We start from the raw sequence: 18,385 nt of genomic DNA on the forward strand, positions 1-18,385 counted from the left end.
AATGATTAATAATGTAACTGGCTAATTTGATTATAATTTTACAAAAAATTCACGCATCATGTATTTGGCCATTGTATATATTGTTCTTATATGTCTTGTATCTTTTCTTCAAGGAGATAAGCCCTGCCTGAAAATTAGTATAATTAATATACACTGAATTTGCATGTCAGGAAATAATTAAAGCTACTTTTGCTGAAATGCACATTTTAATAAGGTGATTCAAATTATTCTAAAGAAATTAGACAAATGGATAGAAAAATGTCAATGTGCTAATAAGAACAAAATATTGTTTAATTATTTTATTTTTAAAACAATGTGTGGAAGGAAAGGTATGGATTACCATAGGAGAAAATCAAATCATAGTTCATGGGGCTATAAGACCAATGTCTTGAAATAAGAAAAACTTGTTTTATTACAAGAAGAAAACACATACCTCTCTTCTTTATTTATTTGGTCACCAAATCCCACTGTATTCACAATGGTCAATTTCAATTGAACATTACTTTCCTGGAGTTCATATGTCTGAGCTTTAAGTTTAACATTTGGGCAAAAATGTGAGGATTCATAGTCTTCAAAATTAGTATTAAACAATGTGTCAATCAATGTTGATTTTCCAATTCCAGTTTCCCCTGAAACACACAAAGGTACATCTTTATGGCTGCATGAATGGCTGAAAAGAAATACAGCTGTAAATGCCTAGAGTGGTTTCAAAGATCCCAAATATTTCAAAGGCCAGGGTGCGCATGAAAGAAATACACACTACGGCTGGTCCCCCAAGTCATTAGCAGAGCATAGAGTAAGTGTGCTAAGCTACTCAGGACTCTGACAACAACACTGAGATGTTTATAGAACAAGCCAAAAGCTTAAAGCTAAGAAAAACAAAACTAACAGAATCTAAACAACTAAAGAGAATCCCTGGGATCATGATTTCAAATTGATAACATAAGCATTGTTCTGCCCATGACAGGAATGAAGTGAGCACAAGGAATATGAAGGAACAACTTAGAGGAAGAGTAGGTGGCACGTACCCACACAGAGAATATTAAAGCAGAAACCTTGCTGAATGGATCTGTTCACCAGCTGATCAGGCAAACTCTCAAAACCAACATGGCCAGACATAGTCAACGAACGAATGTTTTCTCTTTTCTGAAGGAAAATAAAAACAAAACCAACAGCAATAAAAAAAAAAACAACTTTGACTTAAATAGGATGTAGGCACACTTGAAAGGACAAATATATCAAATAAATGAAAATTTGTATAATCATTTTACCTCACCTAAGATACAAGTGATTAAGTAAATTTTCGGGAAAAGAAACCTGTGTCCAGATCCTCAAAACACACATTTCTTATCCCCTTCATACAATGAGAGTCTAGCACTATGTATAACATTAAAACATTCGATTTCCAAAATAGGAAAATATCCAACTATGGCATATTCACTTACAAAATAAAAAGTTAAAGTCCATTTGTTTATGATAAAAACTTAGAAAATTCTTACATTAAAATGTCAAGTGAAAAAAAAGCACAAAACAAAAGTACAGATACAGGTTCAGCTCCCGGTAATGGCAGAGTAACTTACGTCAAACTTACCCGCCTACTGGTAACAATTACAAGCAACCCTTTTAAGTCACTAGAATGCAACCAAAGGCAGATAGACACTGGACAGAATAAGACTTGAGGGAAGGAAACTTATCAGGTGAGATGAGTTTATCTAGCTTTTTCCCTGAAGGCACTCCCTAGTCATTATGGCAAAAGGAAGACAGAGCTCAGGAGGGAAGTTATAGTCTTAATGGGTTAAGATGTCCACTGGAGATTGGGGCAGGCAGATTGGTTGGGAATTCAGGGAGAAAATTCCAGAAGGAAGGGAGTCCAAAATCTACAAACACACTCCACTCAAATCCATGGCTGATGGCCAAACTGCACACATACAGAGGGAATACAAGATCCCAGAAGGGGGAAAATGGGAATTGGGAGGAGCTATGCAGAGTTTTCAAGTGCCATCTTGGGGAGATGGACAGAGCTTAAATTTTAAGCCTGTAAGTTAAAGGGTCTCCTGTAAACACCCTAGGCCTTCTACTGAAACCCTAGATGGGCCACATTTCAGGAGTAAGGTCCATAACTCAGCAATCAGAAAGCACAGCTGAAGCAGACCTGCCTTAACAAAGCCTGTAACAAGGCTCAACATGATCAATGTGATCAGTCAGCAATTTAATTGCCTGTTAGAACAAAGTTCAACACTGCAGAAGAAAACAGAATCTAGCAACTCTACAGTATCTACTATACAATAAAAAAAATTATGACAGGAAAAAAACAAAAATGTGATTCATAGTCAAGAAAGAAAGTCAACAGAAAGAGATCCACAATGAACCAGATGTTTAATTAGCAGGTAAGAACTTTAAATAATGATAACAAATATGCTAAAGAATCTACAGGAAAAAGATGGACATAATGGGTGGCATGACGGGGAATTACAGAAAGATATGAAAGAGCTCGCAACAACAAAAAGCAGCAGACAGAATTTCTAGAATGTAAAAATGCAACATCTGAAGTAAAAAATATATTTAGTACTAAAAGCAGATCAAATAATGGAAGAGAGATTTGTTCAATAGTTATTATTCAAGCTAAAAGTCTCACAGAAAGAAAAAAGATAAAACTATGACAGTCTTAAAAACTTGTGTGAGTGTATCAAATGATCTAACATACCAGTAACTGGAATACAAGGAGAAAAGTTAGAGGCAGAGAGAGAAGGTGAAAGTAGGGAGTAGGAGGGAGGGAAAAAAATATCTAAGTAATAGTGACTGAAAACTTTCTAATTTTCTAAACTTGAACTCAGAGATACAAGAATTTCAGCAAACTACGAACAGGAAATATCCAAAGGAACTCACATCTAGGGACATCACAGCAAACTGCTAAAAAAAAAGATAATGAAAACTTTAGGCCTGGCGTGGTGGCTCACGCCTGTAATCCCAGCACTTTGGGGAGGCCTAGGCGGGTGGATCACAAGGTCAGGAGATTGAGACCATTCTGGCTAACACAGTGAAACCCTGTGTCTACTAAAAATACAAAAAATTAGCTGGGTGTGGTGGCATGCACCTGTAGTCCCAGCTACTCAGGAGGCTGAGGCAGGAGAATCGCTTGAACCCGGGAGGTGGAGCTTGCAGTGAGCCGAGATCGCACCACTGCACTCCAGCCTGGGTGACAGAGCAAGACTCCATCTCAAAAAAACAAAACAAAACAAAACAAAAACACACACACAAAAATTACCCTGGCGTGGTGGCACCTATAATCCCAGCTACTCGGGAGGCTGAGGTGGGAGGATCACTTAAACTCAGGAGGCGGACATTGCAGTGAGCTACAGATGTTAAGAAACAATGCAAACCAGAAGACAAAACAATGACCCCTATAAAATGACTCCCCCCAAGAAAAAAAAAAAAGACAACATAGAATTCTACAGCCAATGAAAACATCAAAAATGAAGGCAAAATGAAGACAACTTCAGATAAACAAAATCTGAGAAAATCCACTGCCAGTTGGCCCACAGTATAAGAAATGATAAAAGTTCTTCAAGAGAAAGGAAAATGACAACAGATCTACAAAGAGGAATGAAGATCATCAGAAAGGTAAGTATGTGGGTAAACAAGAGAGGTTTTTTTTAACTTCTTGAAAATACAAATGTTTAAAGCAGTAACAAAAACAACAGGTTACATGCACAAATAAAATGTATAAGAAACACAAAATACAGGAGGAGGACTGAAGGAATATTGTTATAAGGTTTCTACAGTATACATAAAGTGTTACATATGTAATTTTTTTTTTAAGATGGAGTTTTGCTCTTTCGCCCAGGCTGGAGTGAAGTGGTGTGATCTTGGCTCACTGCAACCTCCGTCCCCCAGGTTCAAGGGATTATCCTGCCTCAGCCTCCCGAGTAGCTGGGATAATAGGCGCCCACCACGCCTGGCTAATTTTTGTATTTTTAATAGAGATGGGGTTTCATTGTGTTGGCCAGGCTGGTCTCAAACTCCTGACCTCAGGTGATCCGCCTGCCTCGGCCTCCCAAAGTGCTGGGATTACAGGCGTGAGCCACCGTGCCGGGCTAAAATATTATATTATTTGAACGTTGGGTGTGGTAAGTTAAAGCCTAGGTCAATTACTATAAAAAAAAATAAAAAGCTAAAGAGGTATAGCTAATAAGCCAAAAGCAGAAATGAAATTGAGTCATAAAAATTCTCTATGAATCCAAAAGAAGGTAGAAAAGAAGAAAACGAAAGGACAATGGCACATATAGAAAATTAGTTATCAAGAAAATGTAAAATGTCCGCCTCCCGAGTTTAAGTGATTCTCCCACCTCAGCCTCTGGAGTAGTAGGGATTATAGGCGCCACCAGGCCTGGGTAATTTTTGTGGTTTTTTGTTTGTTTGTTGTTGTTGTTGGTTTGTTTGTTCTGTTTTTTGTTTTTTCTTTTTTGAGATGGAGTCTCACTCTGTCACCCAAGCTGGAGTGCAGTAGTGCGACCTTGGCTCACTGCAACCTCCACCTCCCAGGTTCAAGCGGTCAGGTCAGGTGCGGTGGCTCATGCCTATAATCTCAGCACTTTGGGAAGCCAAGGCAGGCAGGTTACTTGAGGCTAGGAGTTTGAGACCAACCTGGCCAGCATGACAAAACCCCATCTCTACCAAAAATACAAAAATTAGCTGGGCATGGTGGTGCATGCCTGTAGTCCCAGCTACTCAGGAGGCTACAGCATGAGAACCGCTTGAACCTGAGGCGGAAGTTGCAGTGAGCCAAGATCCTGCCACTGTGCTCTAGCCTGGGAGACAGAGCAAGACTCTGTCTCAAAAAAATTAATATAAATAAAAACAAATAAAAAGTAACATTGAATATCCAATAAAACAGCTAAAATAAAAAGGCTGAACATGTCAAGTGTTGGAGATAATGAAGAAATGGAATGCTGATAAATTTGCTAGTCTGAATGCAAAATGGTACAGTTGCTTTGGAAACTAGCTTGGTAGTTTCTTATGAAGTTAAACACATATTATTATATAGCCAAAAAAAAACCCGCTTGGAGGTATCCAAAATAATGAAAACGTATGTCCACCCAAGAACTTATGCATCAATGTTCACAGCAGTTTTATTCCCAATGGTCAAAAACTGGAAAGATCCCAAATATTAAACAAGTGGTGAATAGATAAACAAATTGTAGTATACTAAACTACTGATACATGTCACAACATGGATGACTAGCTAGGTATCCTGATAGTGATTTATTTACTGAGGTCAGAGTTTTTAAAAATATGCATTATGCGCATTTTTCACATAATCATATATTTATATATATACAGATGTAAATGTCTCGAAGGGTAATGACAGACTATTGAGAGTGGTTACCAGTCAGCAGTAGACTTACAGGTTGGGGTGAGAAGATATCGCTTTTTATTGTATATGGTGGGCAGAATTCTGAGATGGTCGCTAACACTGATGCCCCTGGTGCACACAAACTTTCTCCCAGTTATTAAATCAAACGCTAACCTAGGTGTCTCTGAGAAGAGATTTTACAGAGTGATTAAGGTCCCAAACCACTCAGTCTTCGAAAGGGAGACTATCCTGGCTGGGCCTGACCTAATGAGGTAAATCCTTTTTTTTTTTCCTTTTTTCTTTTGAGACAGAGTTTTTGCTCTGTTGCCCAGGCTAGAGTGCAATGATGTGGTCTCAGCTCACTGCAACCTCTGCCTCCTGGGTTCAAACGATTCTCCTGCCTCAGCCTCTCGAGCAGCTAGGATTATAGGTGCTTGCCACCACGCCTGGCTAATTTTTGTATTTTTAGTAGAGACAAGGTTTCACCATGTCAGTCAGGCTGGTCTCAAACGCTTGACCTCAGGTGATCCACTCGCCTGGGCCTCCCAAAGTGCTAGGATTACAGGTGTGAGCCACTATGCCCGGCCATGAGGTAAATCCTTAACAGGGCCTGGGCACTTCCTGGCCAAAGACGTGAAGCATGAAGAGAACTCCACCTGCCAGTTCTCCCTTGCTGGCTTTCAGAATGGAGTGGTCTCTAGGAGCTGACAACAACCCCCAGCCAGCAGGGAACTGAATTCTGCCAACAACCGGAAAGAGTATGGAAGGAAAGCCTCCAGATAAGAATCCAGAAGCTGACCCCTTGAGTATGAAACCCAGAGCAGAGAAGGAAGATGGGCCACGTCTAGCCTTTGACCTATAGAACTGAGAGCTAACAAACAGATGCTGTTTTAAGCAGCTAAATTTGTGACGATTTGTTATGCAGCAACAGAAAACTAGTATACTATATTCTCTTTTGTGCCATTTGAATCATTTTTAGTCACGTAAGCATGTTATCTTCATATTTTTTTAAAGAGCACTGAAGAAGCACTAGGCTTCTTCCTCGTGAAAGTGTTCAAGATGGTAAGAACTTCATAACTTGTTAAAGTTGTTATCTGATAGGCATATGCTTATTACATAAAAATTGAACTAAATGGCCTCTAGGATCCCTTCTAGTTCTACAATGACAGGATTTTAATGTCACTGGAAAAAAGCATTTCAAAAATGAGGGTGTGGTCCCCATGATGTAACACAAAAGAGGGGCCAGGGAAAAAGAAACTAAGCAACAGCCACTGGATGGACTAGTCACTAAAGATTACTAGTGACTCCGACAGTAATCTCTGGAGGATTAAACATCATTCAAAAAGTCTGTGAGGAAGATGGAATAGACTGTTAGTACCACTGATATATGGAGAAAGAGGGAAAAACAAGAAGAGACTACAGTTATTGGAGCACAGAACTAAACGAAATTATTTAATCTTACTTAATTACTGGCCAGGCGTGGTGGCTCACGTCTGTAATCCAAGTGCTTTGGGAGGCGGAGGCAGATGGATCACTTGAGGCCAGGAGTTCAAGACCAGCCTGGCCAACATGAGCGAAACCCCATCTCTAATAACAATACAAAAATTGGCCGAGTGTGGTGGCACATGCCTATAATCATAGCTATTTAGGGGGCTGAGGCATGAGAATTGCTTGAACCTGGGAGGTGGAGGTTGAGTGAGCCGAGATTGCACCACTGCACTCCAGCCTGGGCAACAGAGCGAGCGAGACCCTGTCTCAAAAACAAACAAAATAAAAAACAACTTACTGAATTACCCACGTTTGTATTTGTAATTTTCTTTCTAGTTACTCACCTCTTTCACCAAATTTACTTCCTATTTTTAAATACAAATTTCAATATGAATTACCAAACCCCTCCCCACAGACCCTTAGAAGCATCAGATCTAATCTTGCATCAGGGAGGCAGCTGGCAGGACCACCCAAGGGCTCCCTAAACTCTGCCATTCACAGGAGTTCTATGCACCCACCACATTCTGCAGTGTGCTCAAAAAACAAATAACGGCTGGGCGTGGTGGCTCATGCCTGTAATCCTAGCACTTTGGGAGGCTGAGGTAGGCAAATCACTTGAGGCCAGGAGTTCGAGACCAGCCTGGGCAACCTGGCAAAACCCCGTCTCTACTAAAAACAAAAATTAGCCAGGTGTGGTGGCACACACCTGTAATCCCAGCTACTTGGAAGGCTGAGGCATGAGAATTGCTTGAATCCGGGAGGCAGAGGTTGCAGTAAGCTGAGATTGCACCATCGCATTCCAGCCTGGGCGACAGAGCAAAGCTCTGTCTCAGAAAACAAAAACAAACAACGAACGAAAAAAAGAAACAGGGCTGGGCGCAGTGGCTCACGCCTGCAATCCTAGCACTTTGGGAGGCTGAGGTGGGCGGATCACTTGAGGTCAGGAGTTCAAAACTAGCCTACCAACACGGTGAAACCCCATCTCTACTAAAATACAAAAAAGTTAGCCGGATGTGGTGGCAGTCACCTGTGATCCCAGCTACTTGGGAGGCTGAGACAGGAGAATCGCTTGAACCCAGGAGGCAGAGGTTGCAGTGAGCCGAGATCATGCCACTCCACTCTAGCCTGGGGGAGAGAGCAAGACTCTGTCTGAAAAAAAAAAAAGGAAACAAAAAAAGAAACAGAAAAAAAAATTTCCTTAATGTCAGAATATTGTGGATACTCAATTAAGAATATTGTGGATACTCAATTATTCAATCCATCATTGACTTTTCACTTGAATCAACAGAAAATTTAATTCACGTTGGAGGTAAGTACAAATGGAAGTCTCTATCACAAGAGTCTATAAACACTCCAAGTAGTTATTTTAAAATCATAGAAGCATTTAGAGTACAATATGCTATCTATTTAAAAGACCTACTCACTCTCTGTTCATCATCTGATCCTTGTGAAGACATACAAGTTGTTTTCGTTGCCATGTGAGACTGAAAGAGCTAAAAAAGGAATACAAAGGCTTAAAAGGAAACAGAAACATTACTCCCCAAAACCCATTATCTAAATAATATATTTACATGAATAAGGTGTTATAATAATGTTGTTATCACCAAGTTTTGACGTGTAGTCTACATTATTGAATCATGTTTGAAATTGTGGCTTTCTTGCTGGATAGGTATCTACATAAGTAAATTACACATAATATTCAACATATACAGTAGTATACTTACACACAAAAAAATCTTAAGAAATTAGTAAACTTCCATTTACAAGTAGAGAGAGAGAACTTTTTTTTTTTTTTTTTTTTTTGAGACGGCATCTTGCTCTGTCACCCAGACTGGAGTGCAGTGGCATGATCTCGGCTCACTGCAACCTCCGTCTCCCGGGTTTAAGTGATTCTCCTGCCTCAGCCTCCTGAGTAGCTGGGATTACATGTGTGCGCCACCATGCCTGGCTAATTTTTGTATTTTTAGTAGAGACGGGGTTTCACCATGTTGGTCAGGCTGGTCTCGAACTTCTGACCTCGTGATCGGCCTGCCTCGGCCTCCCAAAGTGCTAGGATTACAGGCGTGAGCCACGACGCCTGGCCTTTTCATTTTTAAAGATACTCTAAGAGCCAAGAAGTCCCTCAAAATTAGGTATGTTCCACTGTAGCGTGTCAGAGGAAATACAAATGTCAAGAATGCTACAATTGCGGTGCGGTGGGGAAAGCAGGGATTTTATAATTTGAACAAGTACCTTAGTCACTAAAATAATCATTTATAGAACTCATATTACATGTCCATATCACTATGCTAGCTCATTAAGTTCATTTTCTTATTTAATCCTTACAATACATCTGAGCTATACATATTAACATTCCCACAGCCTAGATGAAAAAATTCGGATTCTGAAAGGTTGAGTAATTTACCCAAAATCATACAAGCCAGTAGGGTACAGACACAGGTCTGATTTGACTGCCAAACTCATGTTCCTTCTACTGCCTCAAGTTGTAAACCAAATGGATATTCACTGTTCACAACAGTAGAGAATGAGGGAAGAGAGGTACAAGAAAAACTGTACTAATTCCAAGGTACTGCTATCCTACTTCTGAACACAGCACAAGATACTGAGGAAACGTCACATTATTTAAAAAGTAATATTAATATGAATGTGGTAAAAAAAAAATTGCAAATGGTGTAATGAGAATACAGTGCACAATTACTCCCTTCCCACTCTTGATTCTCTAGCAGCTCAGCGCTCTTCCCGAGAGGCACCAGACCCTTACGCATCCTTCCAGAGAGAGGCTGTGCATGTCTAAGCAGGCCTCCTTTGTTTATATAAATGGTAGCTGTCTACTGCTCTGCACTGTGGTTTTTTTTGCTGAATCTCTCCTGGAGATTGTTTCGCAGTACTATTTAGATCTACCTCATTCTTTCTACAGCATAGTGTTCTCCTCTGTATACTACAGTGTGGTGTATATATATCGACGCTCTTCATTGAGACTGTCCTCTCCTCTGTAATTACAATGAACCATGCTGCAACAAATGGCACTGCAATGAAAGAGAGAACTTGGGTGCTCCCACCACCTCACCCTGATCCTCTGTGCACGCGTGCGCGCACGCGCACACGCACACGCACACACACACACAGTGAATGAATCCTACACAGACAAAATAGTGTACATCGTGACTGAATTTCATATATGCTAACAACAATCTTTTGCTGGTACATTTTGATAAAATAGGCTGACCTTGTGACTGAACACTCCGAATAACAATGTGGTTTTTTTTTTTTTTTTTTTTTTTTTTGAGACAGTCTCGCTCCGTCACCCAGGCTGGAGTGCAGGGGCGCAATCTCAGCTATTGCAACCTCTGCCTCCCGGATTCAAGCGATCCTCCTGCCTCAGCCTCCCGAGCAGCTGGGATTACCGGCAAGCACCACCACGTCTGGCTTATGTTTGTATTTTTAGTAGAGATGGGGTTTCGCCACGTTGGCCAGGGTGGTCTCAAACTCCTGACCTCAAGTGATCCTTACCGCCTTGGCCTCCCAAAGTGTTGGGATTACAGGCCTGAGCCCCCACGCCCAGCCAACAGTGTTTTCAAATCCTAAGTTTTTCCAACACAAAATGACGCTTGTCAGTTGGAAGATGCTCCTATTTAAAAGCATGCAAAAGCTTAGTGAGGGACACAACGGTCCTGATTGTGTTTTCACAATCTAAAAAGCAAAAAGTATGTAATGATACAAAGCACATCAGAGACTAGCCTGATTATAATACCTGGCTTCAGGCTTTAGCTTTTAACTACACATATACTTCACTTACACCCTGCCAATCTGAAAGGCCCTCCAATCCCTGTCATCATGTGGTACCTAAGCAGTATCACGTCCCTCTAGTCTGTAGGACAGAAACAAAGTGAGAGCCCCTGGAAACAAACAGTGGTAGTTACAGAAATTTGGAGAAATTAGAGATCACTAAAGGCAGGATCAAAGAAGAAAATGACTTTGAAGTGAGCCAGGAAAGAGGTATAAATCTAGATGAGAAATTTAAGGTAGAAAAAAAATCCCTAAACACCAGAAGGCAGAATTTCATACTTGGAGAAAGTACAGTAAGTATAAGAATTTGAAGGAAAAAAGGAACAGATTAGGGACAATACCTGAGTGGCAGACTGAGTAAACCAGAAATGTCCATTTAGAGTCTGACTTTCTGCTAAAGGCTAAGTGCCACAGATAATAACTGGCTAGGGGCCCTGTTCAGAGCCCTGCATTAGACACAATGAGGAGGAGGGTAGAACATTCCATGCTCGTCATTAATTCCAGACCTAACATACTACCTGCTTGCCTCTCAGCATCTATGTCTACTATAAGTGATGCACCACACATACAATTCACTGAGGCTATACTATTTTGACTTGTCAAGTATAGAACTTTAAGGAAAAGTTTAATTTTTATTTTATTTTAGAGAAAAGATCTCCCACTACTGCTTAAGCTGGAGTGCAGTGATGTGATCACAGCTCGCTGCAGCCTCAACCTCCCGGGCTCAGGCGATCCTCCCACCTCAGTCTCCCAAACAGCTGGGCCTAAAGGCGTGCACCACCACACCTGGCTGAAAATCAAACTTTAAAAATTACTGGTAAAAAAGTGGTTTTTAGTTTTTAATATAATGATAGCATATGATGAGTTTTGGTGAAATGCTGCTTAGTGTTGATAAGTAAAATTTGCTTAGAAAAAAATTAGAGGCTTTAGGCCGGGCATGGTGGCTCACGCCTGTAATTCCAGCAGTTTGGGAGGCCGAGGTGGGTGGATCATGAGGTCAGGAGATCAAGACCATCCTGGCTAACATGGTGAAACCCCGTTTCTACTAAAAATAAAAAAAATTAGCCGGGCGTGCTGGCGGGCACCTGTAGTCCCAGCTACTCGGGAGGCTGAGGCAGGAGAATGGCGTGAACCCAGGAGGCAGAGCTTGTGGTAAGCCGAGATCGCGCCGCTGCACTCCAGCCTGGCAGACAGTGAGACTCCATCTCAAAAAAAGAAAAAAAAAAAAAAAAGAAAGAAAAAAATTAGAGGCTTTATACTCATTTATACTCATTTGCCATTAAACTTAAATAAAATATAGGTTAAATTTCTGTCATTTATGTAAGTTCATATCAAATATCTGCTTGTGTTTATTCATTTACTGTGTTTCTGAACATAGGCCAAAAAGCCTACTTAAAATCTCAGTGGATAAATGTTTTGATAAGTAAGTTTAAATGAGTCACATTAAAGTAACATGAATAATTATTTCAAATATTTCCCACTAGTACTACTTGGTCAGTTAAATTTCCAAAACAAGTTTAATACTGGAAAAGGTTTTCTTAATTTTTTTTAAATTTATTAATTTAGTTATTTTTAAAACAGGTTCTGGCTCTGTCACCCAAGCTGGAGTGCAGTGGCATGATCTCGACTCACTGCTGAGATCCTCCACCTCCCAGGCTCAAGCTATCCTCCTGCCTCAGCCTCCTGAGTAGATGGGACCACCGGCACATCCCAGCACACTTGGCTAATTTTTTTGTAGAGACGAGATCTCACTCTGTTGCCCAGGCTGGTCTCGAACTCCTGAGCTGAAGCAACTTGTCTGCCTCAGCCTCCCAAAGTGATAGGATTATAGGCATGAGCCACCGTGCCTGGCTGGAAAAGGTTTTTAATAAATTAGCAGGAAAAGTAACAATAGGACAAGAGTTGGCTGAATCCCTCTAATGGCAAACAGAGCTCTGTGTAGGGCTAAGAAACACTAAATTAGAAAAAAGTTAAAAATCTGCAAGAATTCTGGCCTGCTCTATTGTTGACCACCCACTTAGTATGTGTAAACCACTCAGCTAGGCTCTGCAGTCTCAACAGTAGTGTAGTAAGATATGGTCCTTGACCTTGTGACTGTGTCTCAAGAGAAACATGAATGCACAATAGGTGACCACAATCTCGTTTCAACGCACAAGGGGGTAAGGAGACTAACCATCTCAAACCACCTTTGACTACATAGTCAATTTGCTTTTCCTGTAGCTTCTATTTTAAAGATACATATATATCACACACACACAAAACCACATATAAATCTACACACCTACTTTCCAAAAGGAAAAATCCCATACAGTAACTTAAGTCCTAGCAAGGTCTACCATATACTTTTTTAAAAGTTGTATTATCTATGAGTCCTAGAAAGAAGTGCCAGACATGGGATGGCTGGAGGAAGGTCAGGTGCTGCACCTTCTTTAAAATCTGTTTGTGGGATACAGGCAATGTGACAGACACACAATTCATCCTGGGGCCCTTGGGAAACATGGCCTTTTCCTGTCCACCAATTACAGATAAACTTCTGATGCTTCTTTCCCAACAGGCCCCTAGATAACAATTTTCCTTATCCTGCTGGGAAACATTTCTGAAAATGCCTTACAGCCGCCCCCTAAGCAGAACAATGAGCCTCAGGCAACAGAATCCTGACTTAGCTTTATGTTTTTGTTTTGTTTTGTTTTGTTTTTTTGAGACGGAGTTTCACTCTTGCTGCCCAGGCTGGAGTGCAATGGCGTGATCTCAGCTCACTGCAACCTCTGCCTCTCGGGTTCAAGCGATTTGTCTGCCTCAGCTTCCCAAGTAGAGTAGCTGGGATTACCGGCATGCACCACCACACCCGGCTAATTTTTGCATTTTTACTAGAGACAGGATTTCTCCACATTGGTTAGGCTAGTCTCGAACTCCCGACCTCAGGTGATCCGCCCACCTCAGCCTCCGAAAGTGTTGGGATTATAAGCGTGAGCCACCACGCCCGGCCCTATAATCACTTGACTTTAACTTCACTTTTCCAAAATTTTTATTATTATAAAGTTAGTCCAAAATATAGAACCAAAGTTTTTAAACTGTCCCTTGGGATTCTATGAGGTGTTTCTTGGCATTCTTTAGGACAATGTGAGCAAGAGCGAGAGAGAGAACAAAAAGCAAAAAGTGGCCTAAATAATTATCATCTGGAGGCCGGGCGTGGTGGCTCATGCCTGTAATCTCAGCACTTTGGGAGGCTGAAGCAGGTAGATCACTTGAGGTCAGGAGTTCAAGACCAGCCTGGCCAACATGGTGAAACCCCATCCCTACTAAAAATACAAAAATTAGCCAGGCATGGCAGTGCACGCCTGTAATCCCAGCTACTCAGGAGGCTGGGTTCAATTAATTTGCTCATTTGCTCCATTTACCAGGAGGCAGGAGAATTGCTTGAATCGGGGAGGCGGAGGTTGCAGTGAGCCCAGATCACACCACTGCACTCCAGCCTGAGCGACAGAGTGAGACTAGGTCTCAAAAAAAAATAAAAATAAAAAAATAATTATTATCTGGGCCTATTTTATGAGTTTCAGAGGGTGGGGTATTTGGCTTGAAACAATACTTTGAAAGATTCCACAGACTTATTATTTAAAATCATTTTATAATATCTTCAGGTTAAGGGAAAATTCAAGTTAAAATAAAGTTACAGGTTAACAGTGATCTAAAATTTTCCTAAAACAAGCAGTAACATTAAGTTATTCAAGTCAACGCAGACCATACTGCTAGAAGTGGATGTTAATTACAACCCAGAAAAAAAAGAACTCAAGTGGAGGCCGGGCGCGGTGGCTCACACCTGTAACCCCAGCACTCTGGGAGGCCAAGACTGGTGGATCACTTGAGGTCAGGAGTTTGAGACCAGCCTGGCCAACATGGTGAAACCCTCTCTCTACTAAAAATACAAAAATTAGCCAGGCATGGTGGTGTGCGCCTGTAATCCCAGTTACTTGGGAGGCTAAGGCAGAAGAACTGCTTGAACTCAGGAGGTGGAGGTTGCAGTGAGCCAAGATTGTGCCACTGCACTCCAGCCTGGGCAACAGAGCAAGACTCAGTCTCCAAAAAGAAAAAAAGAACTCAAGTGAAATTACCAACAGTGAGCAAGATAAAGCAGCGGCAAGTTGGCCTCCAGTGTGCATGGCCTGTTTGCATATCTTCCGGAGGGTGTCAGTACAGCAAGGCTTAGGGTTGTCCAATCCCAGCAAAATAGCACCTCCATTATACCATCAAACTCCAACAAATACATCAAAAGTCAAAGGATAACTGCAAATTCTACTTTTTAGTCTCAAAAGATCATCAAGATGGGGAAATTCTTGATAGTAGTTCATATAAAAGAGTTAAGAGTCTCAAGCTTAACAAAAGCTTGCACTATAACAATGACAGTTTAAAATACAAATGAAATCTTATTTTAAAATTACTCCTCCTAATTAGAAAATTATTATAGAAAAAATATCATTCCTAATTTGTGCTGTTTCAGTACCACTGCAATGAATATTCCAATTTGTGCTATTTTACTAACACTACAACGAACTTCCTCTCATGGCAGCCAAAGAGGTGCGCCATTCTGATTCTCCCTTCAAGCAATACCTAGTCCTGTGCCTACAAAGATTGCAGCTCGCTGACCGTCTCCACCTGTAGAGCCTTTGGAATCTGCTGCAGTATAGACCCAAGAACACTTTCTCCCTAGGCAGCTGGTAGGTGAAGACTGGGCACAGCAGGGATGTCAGGGCTGCCTGGCCCAGACTTTGTCAGATCCACATTGTTCTGCAGCTCTCACTGCTCAATTGGGCTTCCTCCCTTCTTTCCTTGCACGGCTATCAAGGTCTGGATCAGGGCCTGAAGGCTTTCTCCCCAACACCCACATGTCCTGCTTTCTTCCCTCTTCAACTTTCATAGGCAATACTATCCCTGCCCCTCATCTCCAAGAAATCTCCTACACTGCTAGCTCCTCCTATATGTCTGTTTCCAGAATTCCACCCAACTCATCTGTATAACCATCAATTATTCTGTGCATCTGACAATATCTTTGTGATAAATTCCTAGAATATAATTCCTGTTCCAAGCATACTGCCAAACTGCCCCTCAAAGAGACTGGACCTGCTTATATTTCTAATATTAGCAATGAGTTGAAAAAAAAAAACACAAACTGTTTTTCCTCTGCTCTCACACAACATAGGATAATTCTGTGACCAAATTTGGGAAGTTTTTTCCCACCCACCCACCAAGCAATCAGTTTTGTAGTAAACACTAGCTGGGTGCCCTCTAATTTAATTCTGACACTATCTACTTGGCAACAGAGTCAGATCCCACAGACTGAGGGCTAGTCCCCAAGACTCTGCCCCATTCCCACTCCACTTCTGCTTATCGCCAGCCCCAGGTTATTTTCCAATGCTTCTAACAAATGGCTAGAAATCAGGGTCCCCACAACCCCCATCTCGGGTTCAATTAATTTGCTCATTTGCTCCATTTACCAGTTTATTACAAAGAATATTTTAAAGGATACAAATAAACAGCCAGATAAAGAGATACAAAGCTCAAGATCTGGAAGAGTTCCAAGCCCAGGGGCTTCTGTCCCCATGGAAGGGGGTATGCCACCCTCCCAACACATGGATGTGTGTAAGCCTCCACATGTTTGGCTATCTGCAAGCTCTCTGAAACCCAGTCCTTCTTGGTTCTTAAGGAGCCTCCATTATACAGGCACGGTTGATTAACCACTGGTCACTGGTATCAATTAACTTTCAGCCCCTCTCCCTTTCCTAGAGACTGGGGGATGAAACTGAAAGTCCCAACCCTCTAATCTTGCCTTGTTCTTTCTGGTAACCAGCCCCATCCTTAAGCTACCTAGGGGCTGCCAGCCACCAGTCATCTCATTAGCATACAAAAGACATCACTTTGGAAGTTTTAAGGATTTCAGCAGTTGTATGTCAGGGGTCAGAGACCAAATACCTTTTTCACAATAATCACAAGTGTATAAAAGGGTCCATTTCATTATATATTCATCAGTACAGGGTATTAACAATTTTTAAATTTCTGTCAATTTGACAGGCAAAACTGACATCTTAATTTGACTTCTGGTATTTTAAACATTTTTCAGCTTACTGGCCATTTCTCCTATATTTCCATAAATCACCAATTCATGTTTTCCCACTTGCCTATCAGGGTACCCCTTCTTTGTTTCTCTTATTAGTAAGAGCTGCTGAGTATAACTCTTTGCTTGTCATGTGTATCATAAATATCTTTTCCTGGTTTATTACTGATCTTTCCAGTTTTCATAAAGTCTAAACTATAAATCTTTTCCTTTATGGCTTCTTCCTTAAATATAAAGCTCAAAATATCTTTCTACACCCTGAAGTTAAAAAAAAAAAAAGTAACTAAATCTTCTTTTATGATGTCTTACAGATTAAGTTTTCTAATACTCTACAAGTTACTTTCTAGTACTGTATAAGTCAAGGAAATATGACTTTTTCCCAATATTGTTAGCCTATTGCAGCATAAGAGGATTAAGGGACAGCAAAGTATATTCAGTCTGTCATATGGAAATGAGCTTCCCGAGGGAAAAACCAGGACCCACGAATAGACCGGTGAGGCAGATTTTGACACAAGGAAGGGAAATGACTGAAGGACTCAAGTTGTCTAACAGAGAAATGAGCTGCCTAGGAAGCACTGAGCTCAGGCCCTGGAAGGGTTCCAACAGTGGCACAGTAAACCCTATCAATACTACAGAGCTGATTTCTGTACTAAGTGGGTAACAAAGGTAACGATTTTCTAAGATCCCTTTCAACTCAGATTTTATGACTATAACTTGGAACAAGCAATGAGAGAAAGTATGTGATGTGAAGAATGAAAACAACTTACAGAAACTGCATGAACAGAAAGGGAGATTAAGGACAATAAAATTGCATCTTATTGATGTGAAAAGACCCTGTGGAACTAAATCTCAAAGCTTATTTAAATAAAAAGTAGGCCGGGCACGGTGGCTCACACCTGTAATGCTAGCACCTTGGGAGGCCAAGGCGGATGGATCACCTGAGGTCAGGAGTCTGACACCAGCCTGACCAAAATGGTGAAACCCCGTCTCTACTAAAAGTACAAAATTAGCTGAGTGTGGTGGCGCATGCCTATAATCCCAGCTACTCGGGAGGGTGAGGCAGGAGAATCGCTTGAATCTGGGAGGCAGAGGTTGCAGTGAGCCGAGATCGCACCATTGCACTCCAGCCTGGGCAACAAAAGCAAAACTCCGTATCAAATTAAAAAAAAAAAAAAGGATTACTAGATGGCTTGAATTCCTTCAAAAGAGAGCATGTTCCATGCAGGCTAGGTGACAGAAAAGCCAATGAAATTTGAGAAGTCATTTATTTAGCCCAGGAAAAGCAAATGAGAGAAGAGCTGAAGAAAAGGGGAAGGAAGAGAAATAGATACCCATTAAAAGGACTTAAAGCCTGAACAACATAGGCAGACCCTGTCTCAAAAAGAAAAAAAAAAAAAAAAAAATTAGCCAGGCACAGTGGTGTGTACCTGTGGAAACAGATACTTGGAAGGCTGAGGCAGGAGGATCATCTGAGCCTGGGAGGTCAAGGCTGCAGTAAGCTGTGACTGCGCCACTGTACTCCAGCCTGGGCAACAGAGCAAGGCCCTGTCTCAGAAACAAAACAAAAAAACAAAACAAAAAAGCATTAAAAGGACCTAAAGTTGACAAGAACATCTGGGAAAAAAGAATACTTAGGAATCAGTGTGAAGTCT

The 18,385-nt window shown here is 41.2% G+C and overlaps 1 protein-coding gene across 20 annotated transcripts in view; it reads right to left on the reverse strand.

Annotated features, from left to right (window-relative positions):
* Nucleotides 1-18,385, reverse strand: part of SEPTIN10 (septin 10) — a 71,482-nt gene that overhangs the window by 41,654 nt on the left and 11,443 nt on the right. For 6 of the 20 annotated variants that reach the window (XR_008519621.2, XR_008519622.2, XM_009236938.3 and 3 more), the window contains 3 exon segments: nucleotides 8,266-8,334; nucleotides 1,029-1,146; nucleotides 434-629 (listed from right to left, as the gene is read on the reverse strand). The exons of 6 other annotated variants lie outside the window; for them this stretch is intronic. Coding sequence is in view for 11 of the 14 variants with exons in the window: in XM_009236938.3 (XP_009235213.1) it covers nucleotides 434-629; nucleotides 1,029-1,146; nucleotides 8,266-8,334 (383 nt within the window). In the remaining 3 variants the exon portion in view is untranslated. 20 annotated transcript variants of the gene reach the window in all.

Source organism: Pongo abelii, chromosome 12 (assembly GCF_028885655.2).
Source record: "Pongo abelii isolate AG06213 chromosome 12, NHGRI_mPonAbe1-v2.0_pri, whole genome shotgun sequence".
Taxonomy (NCBI): domain Eukaryota; kingdom Metazoa; phylum Chordata; class Mammalia; order Primates; family Hominidae; genus Pongo; species Pongo abelii.